Source organism: Oryctolagus cuniculus, chromosome 14, assembly GCF_964237555.1.
Source record: "Oryctolagus cuniculus chromosome 14, mOryCun1.1, whole genome shotgun sequence".
Classification (NCBI taxonomy): domain Eukaryota; kingdom Metazoa; phylum Chordata; class Mammalia; order Lagomorpha; family Leporidae; genus Oryctolagus; species Oryctolagus cuniculus.
Window position 1 is genome coordinate 37,861,234 of NC_091445.1, and position 10,502 is coordinate 37,871,735.

Consider the following 10,502-nt stretch of genomic DNA (forward strand, 5'->3'; position numbering starts at 1 on the left):
AAGAGAGGAGAAATCCTATAAAAGTTAGGGGAGCAATCTCATTTCTCAATTCCAGAAGCAACTAACAGCAGGGGCAGAGAGAACCATGTTGAGCACCAATGGGCGCTTCTGGCCAAGCTGACCCCACAGGGTACAGATAGGGGGCGCTTTCCGAAGCCGGCCACATAGGTTCAAAACCCAACCTCACCATAGCAGCCACGTGAGCTGGATGAAGTTAATTAGCCTCTCTGAGCCTTTGTTTAGCCAGCAATAAACACAATCCCTCCTACGTCCCAGGGTTGCAGGTATCATTGAGGAACCTTGTTGCGTGCCTGGCCATGCGCACCGTGCCTCTCCCATGGGCTGAAGCACTAGCAGCCGGCAGCTAACAGGGAAGATTTGCTTATGCTTGATGCTGTACCATAAAAATCAGAGCATAGTCAATGCTATTGCATTTTTTATTAAAAAACAAATTAAATAAAATAATGGCACAGTATATATAAAACGGAACTGGGGTCCACAGCTCATGGTGGGGTAGACTCAGAGGCAGGGGCACTGCTGTCTTTTTCTTCATATCTAGGAGGTAATTCATATGGAAGGTATGGAGTATGTGAGACCTCCGGGGACGAATCAGTCCCAGAAATAGTATACACGAATCCACAGTCTCTGTCCGAGGGCTCCCCCTGGCTCTCAGGTGCTGGGGTCCTGCAAAAAAAGAGAGAAAAGATGCTCAATGCATGCATCTCAGGAGTAAGGTCTTCACATTCTACCTTCATACACCTGTTTGGATGCCTTTCCTTTACTTTTCTTAGAGCAGACTGGAACAGTGACAACGTCACTTTCATTGTCATTCCCTTGTCATTGAAGACATCGGATACTTCTGCACAGAAGCCACACACACAGAGACAGAGTTACAATCTCTGTGATTTCTCCTTCTGAGGCAGCTAACATGAGGTAGACAAACTTATGCAAATAGAAACTGAAAGCCGGAGGGCTGGATGTTGTGATGGAGCGGGTTGAACTGCTGCTTGGACACTGGTACCCTGGGTTGGTCCACCACGGGTTTGAGTCCCAGCTACTCCGCTTCAAATGCAGCTCCCCGCTAAAGCACCCTGGAGGCAGCAGATGCTGGTTCCAGTATTTGGGGCCTGAGACCCGGATAGAGTTCCTGGCTCCTGGCTTTGGACTGGCCCAGTCCCTGCCATTGCGGCCACTTGGGGAGTGAACCAGAGGATGGAAGATCTCCCTTTCTTTCTCTTGCTCTCTCTCTCTCTCTCTCTCTCTCTGGCACTCTGCCTTTACAATAATACTCCTCTTTTTTGAAAAAAGAAAGAAAATTAAACACTAACCCCCAACATGGAAGGGAAGAGGGAAGTCATACTGGTCAGCAGAGTGAGCTCCAACCACTGACCGACATCTGCACTCCACGCTACTGTTTTTCAGCTGGGGGATCTTGGGCAAGTTATTTAAGCTGTCTGTGCCTCAGTGGCCTCATCTGTCGAATGGGGCTGCTACCAGTGCCTTCCTCTCTGAGTCAGTCCCACCGAGAGGGTGCCAAGGGCTGGTCCGGGTCAGGACAGGGCACAGCCTATGTCCCCCAGGCATGGCCACCAGAACTGGGGAATCCTTCCAGATCCTCTAGGGAGCCCCAGGGCCACGCCCACGGCCTCCCAGTGCAAAGCAGAGAGGCACCAGGGTACACCTGGGGTTGCAGAGGGCGCCACACCCCACTAGGATTCTACCAAGGTGCCCGGCCTCACACTTCCATCACCTCACCCCACTAGGGCATTGAGGCCGGCCCTCCTACCGTGGCCTGGAACCATGCACAGGCCGGAAGCGCAAACGCAGAAGCTTACCCAGGGTTGAAAATACTGTAGTACGGAGGCGGGTTCTCCCCCGGAAGCACAGCGCCGGCACCAGGAGCTGGCGTGTCTGCTGCTGTGGAGGAGCCGGGGAAGTAAGGCGGCGGCGGCGGCGGGAATATTATCACCGAATCACCTGCGGACACAAAGCAGCGCGCTTGGAGACTGATGGGCGACACACAGGTGCAAGTTAAGAGGAGCAAAAGAAACAAGCTCTATGTTTGAGTCAGATGCCTGCTACAAGCCCCAGAATGGAAACGTGGGCCTAGAGGCCAGCGTGGTGGCTTAGCCGGTTAAGCTGCAGCACATCCCACATGAGCGCCAGTTCGAGTCCCGGCTGCGCCACTTCCAGTCCAGCTCTCTGCTGGTGCACCTGGGAGAGCAGCAGAGGATGGCCCAAGTATTTGGGCCCCTGCCACCCACATAGGAGACGCAGATAGAGTTCCTGGCTACTGGTGTTGGCCATTTAGGGAACAGAAGTGAATGAAAGATTTCTCTCTCTCTGCCACTCCCTCTCCGTCTCTCACTGTCACCTTGCCTTTCAGATAACTAAATCAACTTTCAGAAAAAGTCAGCTGTTGGGGAAAGTCAAATGTCATTTGAGCCATGGAACAGCCTGTTACTGTTAATCTATCAAAAAGTCACACAGCCTGTGGAGATGAAGGTCAGACTCCAAGAAGTTTGGTTTTTTTTTGGGGGGGGGTGGGGGTACGTATTGGGTGCAGTGCCCTTGGGACACTCCACACTGGAGTGTTTCCTTAGAGTCCAGTCTCTGCTTCCAATCCAGCTTCCTGCCAATGCACCCTGGGAAGCACCAGGCGATGGTGCAAGTGTTTGGTCTCCCACCACCCATGTGGAAGACCCAGGCTGAGTTCTGGCTTCTGATTTTGGCCTGGCCAAGCTCAGTTGTTGCAGGCATTTGGGGAGTGAACCACAGTCTCTCTCTCTCTCTCTGCCTTTCAAATGAAACGAAAATATATTACAATATTAAAAAAAAGATGCATTAGTAAAAAGAAGAGCTTGATTTTGAACTTCTATGGCTACTGTTCACTGCAGAACACAGCCCCATGCTTTGAGGAGGAGAAGCTAAGTGAGCAGATACAAGCACCAATTTGCTCTCTGGTTGTAACCCACAGGAATTCCCATGCATTGTACCACACAGGTTTCCTGGAACATTCTGGAAAAGCAGTGCACCACTACTGTGGGTCTCAGCAAGCCCTGTGTTAAAGTGGCAACACCAAACTACAGCCCAGGAAAGACACAGGAGGGCGCAGGACTCCACATCCCTGCAGGGAGGAGACATTCGCTGGGACACCAGATCTGATGCTTGCCTAGGCTGGCACAGGCTTCTTTATAGCTACAGGGCTTCCATTTGCCTATCGCCAACCCGGCATAGCCCTGGACAAGTTCTCTGACCATCCCCTCGGCCTCAGATAGGAGGCCTGGGCAGATGACCCGTGCCCAACAGTTTTGGCATCACAGAGTCCAGTGCACACCCACCGCGGGCACACAAAAGCGAAGGTGTTCCCCGCACACCGTACCAGCCAGGGCATGAAGGTGCATGATGGAGAAACACTCCCAGCTGGCAGCCTGGCCAGGGGTCCTCTCTGCCCCTGACACCTCAATCACTTCCTCTTCCAGAACAGGCCTTCACTCCATCTCTCTCTCTCTCTCTCTGCAAGAAGGCAGCTAGGGCTTAACATGTATCTTGCAAATCTCAACTTGGCCAAGCGTTAAGGGTTGTTTGGGGATTCTCACTGAATTTTTTTAGAAGGTCTGGGTAAGCTGGAGGAATTGAGGTTGAGTGCAGCCCTAATTACACATGGAGTCAAGGCGCTGCAAAGCAAGCCACAGGGCAGGCCATCACCTGTCACAAGCAAACACGGAAATGCTCAGAGTGACCCTGTTATCTCCAAGGGCGTCCACCCCTCTGCCCAATCTGCTGGGCCTCCCACGCCTTGCCACCTGCTCCCTGCCCCCCACCCCGGCCTCTCCCCTAGGGACTGCCTCCAGCACCTGCAGTCCTCTGGGAGCTGACAGGTACCTTTCTGGAGGCAGGGAGGGCTGCCTCTTGCACCTGCTCGCATCCAGGACCCAACACTGCACCTATGCCCACTCCTGGCCTCTAAAAACAGACCAAGGGTCAAAAGAGAGGAACTCAAAGAGTTTAGATGCTAGCGTTTCCCAGGTTACGAGGCCGCGAGAGTGAAGTGGAAGACTTTGTCAACTGTGCAGTGCCCAGGAGCAGCAGCACTGGGCTCCCTGCCTCCACCCCGATTCCAGAACTCCCCTGCTGATAAACCCAAAGAGCACACCTGCAAATGCTCCCAACCAGGTGGAAGGTCGGGAGCAGCCAATGCATGCATTTGCGAGGACCCCGCTGTGTGTGCCAAGAGGGCTGAGAGCACCTGTAAGCTTCAGGAGCCCTTTGCTGGCAGAACAACACTCGGCCAGGGATGAAACGCAATGACGCCATGCGCCCTGGGGAGGCGCCACGCAAGGGCCGGCCTCCGAGTATTCCCACCCACCAGGATCGGGCTCTGCTCTGCCTGCTGCTTGCCCGTTTGTCACCGTGGGCACGTTCCTGGGTATTTCTGTGCTTCGGTTTCTTCATATGTGACATGGAGACAGTGAGTGTATCTGCCTTCCTGAGTGAATGTCTCACGTGGGCCTCTTCACAGCGCGTGTGGAAACACCTGCATAGCTGCCACCTAAGCGTTAGCTATTACTCGTCATTCACACAGAAATACATGAGTGCCTCCACACCTAAACCGGGAGCATCAACGCCAGCTCGGCACACGGCGGGCGACCCGCGAGGCCTGCAGCCCGGGACACGAGAAACCCAGCACTGTCCCACTCCTCTGCTGGCCCCTGCACGCTCTCTGCCCTGACTTGCCAACCAGCAGCCAGTGGGGACTTTCCCTTGGGAAAAGCTGGCGTTGGGGCTCTGCAGGAGTGACCCTGGGAAATGGTATCCTTGCTGTCCTGCAGAGGCATTCCCTGGGAGACCGGGGTGACAGGCGGTGTCACATTTCATCTCAGTCTGCGCCACTGCTCCCAGACCTTACCCAGCCCTGCAGCCAAGGATGAAGTTACACAAAATGAAGAACAGGGCAGAAAACACTGCCCAGATCCCCTCCCCCACAAACAATGTCTGCAGCCCAAGAGGTGTGGGATAGAGAATTCTAGAACATGCGGGCTGGAGGGACTCTTAGAAATGCAATGCTCCAGAGCTGGCACTGTGGCATAGCGGGTAAAGCTACCGCCTGCAGTGTCCACATCCCATATGGACACCAGTTCAAGTCCTGCCTGCTCCACTTCTGATCCAGCTCTCTGCTATGGCCTGGGAAAGCAGTGGAGGATGGCCCAAGTCCTTGGCCCCTGCACCAGCGTGGGAGACCTGGAGGAGGCTCCTGGCTCCTGGCTTCAGATAGGCTCAGTTCTGACCACTGCAGCCATTTGAGGAGTGAACCAGTGGATGGAAGATCTCTCTCTCTCTCTCTCTTTCTCTCTCTCTCTCCCTGCCTCTGCCTCTCTGTAACTCTGCCTTTCAAATAAAAGAAATGTATCTTTCAAGGCCGGCGCTGCGGCTCAATAGGTTAATCCTCCGCCTAGCAGCGCCGGCACACCGGGTTCTAGTCCCAGTCGGGGCGCCGGATTCTGTCCCGGTTGCCCCTCTTCCAGGCCAGCTCTCTGCTGTGGGCCAGCAGTGCAGTGGAGGATGGCCCAAGTGCTTGGGCCCTGCACCCCATGGGAGACCAGGAGAAGCACCTGGCTCCTGGCTTCAGATCAGCGCGGTGCGCCGGCCGCAACGCGCCAGCCGCAGCGGCCATTGAAGGGTGAACCAACAGCAAAGGAAGACCTTTCTCTCTGTCTCTCTCTCACTGTCCACTCTGCCTGTAAAAAAAAATATATATATATATATAATCTTTCAAAAAAAAAAAAAGAAATGCAATGCTAAGGCAGGAGAAGTTAAGGACTGACCAAGGACAGCCAGGCTGTGCCGGCTGGGAAGGACAGCCCTAGTGGCCCACAGCTAAGTGCTCAGTGGCTTGCCTGGGAGTATAATGGGGGGCACAGGGTCCCCAAGGTGACAGAAGGCTCCGAGGCTGGGGCCGGCATCATGGTGCAGCGGGTTACAACCCAGTGTCTCCCATGGGAGCACTGATTCATGCTCTGTGGCTCCACTTCCCATCCAGCTCCCTGCTAATGCACCCGGGGAAAGTAGCGGAGGATGGCCCAGGTGCTTGGGTCCCTGCACCCACATGGGATTGCTTTCCTGGCTCCTGCCTTCACCCTGGCCGAGACCCCACTGGTGTGGCCATCTGGGAAGTGAAACAGCTAATGGAAGATCTCTGTATGCGTGTGTTTCTCCCTCTCTGTTGCTCTGCCTTTCAAATAAATAAATACATCTAAAAATAAAAAAGAAGACCCAAGGCTGTCCTCACGGCTCTGCTCCCTTTCCTCTTAGTTCACTTTGTGACCTCAGCCAAAGTCACACTAAATATTCCAATGCTTCTGCTAAATAGTACAGTCACTACGAGCAAATGGCATGCGTGCGAATTCTTTGTGGGGCCTGCTACAACAGCGGCAAGGCGCACGGGTGCACTGGCACGCATGCGCATGTGTGCGAGAGGGAAGCGGCTGCGACCAGGTGATACAAGCAGGGCTGCGAATGACAGCCACTCACCTACTGTGACCGGGACAGGCTCCATGCTCTGGGCCTGTCCCTCTTCACTTTCAGGGGCCTCTTGGCTCACATTCAGGTTGTTCCTCTTCTTAACGTGGGCGATGACAAAGAAACACAGTCCCACGAGCACAATCAAGGGCCCCATGATCTGCAGGGAAAGAAATCCGCAGATCGGGGGCCCCGCGCCCGCTGAGTCTGTCTCATTCAGCGAGTCCTGCACCCAGTTCATGCCGCACCCAGGCACCCAAATGCCCAGCACACTGATGAGCATGCCGCTCGTCAAGAAGAGAAACCCGAAGATGAGGCACTGGGCAAACTGGCGGCTCTCTCCGCAGATGAACGCTTGGTCCGGATCGGCCTGGCTGCCTCGCCGCTGCCCCTCCAGCAGCTGAAGTCGGGCCCGGGAGCGGGCCAGGATCACAGCTCCAAGGCCCATGACGGCGCACGAGGGGCCGGCGATCTTCAGTACCAAGCTGCAGTCTGAGACGGTCTCGTATTGGCACGCCTGGAACCCGAAGATGGAGAGCAGGACTCCCACGCACAGGAGGACGGCGCCGAAGACAAAGAGGAAGAAGATGATCCTGCTGACACGCCTGCCCCGCTCCCTGTCCTGCTCGGTGGCGGCCTCTGGAGACATGGCCAGGAGAGGCCCCCGCGCCGGGCGTGCTGAGCTTCCTTCTCTGGGCCAGATCAGCAGCTCTGCAAACACGACCAGACACTGAATTAGAGTGGGCACAGGTGCGCCGGCCCCGGGCCGCTCTTTTGCTGCCTGTCGGAAACCACGCCAGGAGGAAATCATATGTGGTAGCGTTTTGTGCAGCCGATGCCCTACAGAAAAACAAACTGGGCTGTGACTCAGAAGAAGTGGCTATCAGGAACTCCTGAATGTGTAATTTTATGCAGAGATTCGGAAAAGAGGAGGGACCATGCATCAGAGAGGAGAGTATCTTTAAAAACAATAAAATAACTGGATGTGGCACTTCCTGTTCTAGGCCTTACACCTTCACTCCCCCAGGTGAAGACGCAAACCAAGGGCAAGGGCAAGCCAAGGCAGGACCGCAGGGCTCTCGCCGATCTCCAGCTGCCTCCCACTTCATCCCAGCTGCACTGAGCACTCCCAACTCTGCATATTTCTGCTCAATAACTAATTTTCCATTTCCTGTGTTAAGCTTGGGCAGCTCTGCATTTCATGTGCTTTTTTAAGGATGCCATGGCACAGAAGTTCAAGTTCAACAGTTTCAGCAGGATGGGAAAGTGGTTCGGGGACCGGTCAGATGGTACTCGGTTCTCCCGCGGCACCCACCCATGGTCCAGCTGCGTGGACCTCAGGTGAGCCCTGAGAGTCTGGGAGACCAGGTCAGGGGCAACCCTGTCTTTGGGTGGGCAGCACGCAGAGGCAGGGGGGCTTGGCACCGCCTGCCTCTGGGGCCCCCATTCACTTCTACAATGAGGTTTAGACTCAGGGGAAAAGAAGCAGCCAATCAAATGGCCAGTTACAAAGCACTCAGTGCCGACAGAGCTTGACTTTGAAAGAAGGCTGTGCCTAGAATCGAGGTGGAGAGCACCTTCCAGAAAATCATCGAGGCCCTACACTCCCAGAGTACTATCTATTTACTCCAGCGAGCAATTGCTGGAGAGCCGTCCCATGCGTGCAGGGCTGGCCTTATCACCCTGATCGGGCTCACCCCAGTGCAGGGGCTCTTTCACCACGAAGACCTTGGCAAAGTCAAGCCAACTATTTTCACCTGCTTCGGGAAAGAAAATGCTATATGTTCTGTTCTGGTCACGTGAAGACCCTAAGCCAAAGACCACCCAAATCATGGTGAAGGAGGGTCAGTTTTGGTAGAGAAAGCAAAATGCTGATCCACTAGGAAGTCCTTTTCCAGGAAAAAAAAAAAAAAAAAAAAAAACACGGAACAGCATAAGAAGGAAATGGGAGAGAGGAGGAAATACAGGAAAGAAGATTTCGTGCCAAGCTTAGAAAAACCAAGCTTGACCAAGATGCAATTCAGCGGCGAGGAAGCCTTAAGGAAGGCATTGTACTAACTTAAAAGCAATTCTGTTTCTGGATCATCTCATCGCTGCTGCTCATTGCGAGATAAGGGTGACTCCTGGCGACAAAGAACCACGAGGAATTCCTTGTATTCCTGGTATCATCAGTTTTGCAGTCGCCAATTGTCTTAAGGAAAATTCCAAAGCAGCATCAAAACTGCATAGAAGCAGCCCCAAACTGGATGTGCAACTTCTTGACCCCTCCTCCCCCTACCCAGCACCCGATCCAGAGTACTGTTGAATAGTCTCAGACTCCTGCCCCCGCAGGGCGCCCACAAACCGACACACAGACAACCCCACTCACAGAAAATCACACTGGCTCCAAACAGCAACCTAAACTCAACTTCCTCCAAGCCAAAGTCGCCGTCCCAATGCCAAATTCCCATGCCCAACACTCCCTGTGATTTTCCGAAAGACTTCCCAAATCAGCAACCTCTGTCCAGTCCCAAGCCCTGGTGAGTCTGGGGAGCGGAGCGAGGCAAAGAAAGGCACGGGTCTTTCATGGGAAACGGGCTCCGGGAGCCCGAGAGCACGCGGCAGCCCAGGGCGCACACACCGCGGGCGCACACACCGCGGGCGCACACACCGCGGCGCGCGGTGCCCAGGCGCGCAGCTTTAGCGCTCGGTCCCGCATGTCTCGGCTGCCTCAGCTCCTCGCACCCAGCCAGGCCGCCACAGCGCAGCGCTCCGTGCGCTGCCTTCGAGCGAAGGCGCCGCGGGCCGGGAACCGCTTACCTGAGGCTGGGTCCTGGCTGCGCTCGGAGCCGGCAGCGCTGCTCTGGGCACCGGCCTCCGCTGCGCCTGCCGCCTACACGGCCACTGCGCGGCCGGGCGCCGAGGGCGGGCCGCCGCTGTGTTTAGAAAAGGAGGCGGTGCCGAGCGGGCGCCGTGGCCCAGGCAGGGCCGGGCCGGACCGGGCAGACCGGCGGGAGCTGGCCGCCACCGGGTGCTGCCCTTCAGGGGCGGGAGCGCGCCCCGCGTGGGAGCGGCGCAGAGGCTGTGGGCTGGCGCACCTGGCCACTTCGGTGCCTGTGACCCGGTACTCGGGAAGTCCGAGGATAAGGGAACCCTCAGGGTCTCTCCGGCCCGCAGGCCGGCTAGTGGGGACTGGCGAGCTGAGATTCTCCGCTCGCTGCTCCACTTGGGCGCGCGCAGCGGGCAGGGGAGTCGCTCCCCTTAAAATCCTAGGGTCCAGCACTCCGGGGAGGCGCGAGAAAGCGGCGGGAGGGGACAGTCGGTGCATGCGTGGCCGGCAGGGTCCCTGCGTCTCTGCCCCCGGGGTCATGGGCACCGTGTGATCTGGAGTGGACACACACAGTGCCCGTGTGCCTCCCCCAAACCCCTTGCTGCTCCGGAGACCTCGCTGGGGCGCCTGGAGCAGGTGCCTAATTGCGCGCTCCAGGATGAGCGAGACCAGGAGCGAACCAGGGCCCCCTTACAAAGAGAGGCGCGGGAGTCCCTGTGGGGTCTCCACTGTCCCTCGGGCACTCACACGTAGGCACACGACCCTCCTTTGCCATGGATTCCTGCTTCCTGGTGCTGGTCCCCTGATGATCTGCTGGAATTCCCCGGGGCAACTTTCTCTGCTGCCCTTGAACCGAGAGTTTCTGGATGGCTTTGCCAATCCCCTGAGCGATTTGTAACCTGCCCCGGGACACGTGACACTGAGCCAGCTGTGCTAGTTTCCATTTCAGGGGTCAGGACAGTCGTCCTGGGAGCCCTTGGGACTTCCCCACCTGCACGGCCTCCGCTCACTTCCTGTCCGCCTGACCCCAAGGCCTATGGAATCCACGTGGTGAGCGTGCCCTGCGGGACCCACCTGATAGAGTGAGTCACTGCCAGTGCCTCCCCGGGATGATGAGGCTCACAGGAGTGGAGGGCCATTACCTGGGCCCTAGGACTGGAGGGGTCGGGTGGGA

At 56.2% G+C, this 10,502-nt stretch overlaps 1 protein-coding gene across 2 annotated transcripts; it reads right to left on the minus strand.

Annotated features, from left to right (window-relative positions):
• Nucleotides 1-423: 423 nt before the first annotated feature.
• Nucleotides 424-10,219, minus strand: TMEM171 (transmembrane protein 171). Of its 2 annotated transcripts, none has more exons than XM_008274535.4 (4): nucleotides 10,076-10,219; nucleotides 6,532-7,230; nucleotides 1,836-1,977; nucleotides 424-684 (listed from the first exon to the last, which is right to left on the minus strand). In XM_008274535.4, the coding sequence occupies exons 2-4, from the start codon at nucleotides 7,166-7,168 to the stop codon at nucleotides 504-506; spliced, it is 960 nt and encodes a 319-aa protein (XP_008272757.3). In that variant the 5' UTR covers nucleotides 7,169-7,230; nucleotides 10,076-10,219; the 3' UTR covers nucleotides 424-503. The 2 variants fall into 2 exon arrangements, with proteins under 2 accessions (XP_008272757.3, XP_008272756.3); XM_008274534.4 differs by lacking the exon at nucleotides 10,076-10,219 and adding an exon at nucleotides 9,319-9,448.
• Nucleotides 10,220-10,502: the final 283 nt, after the last annotated feature.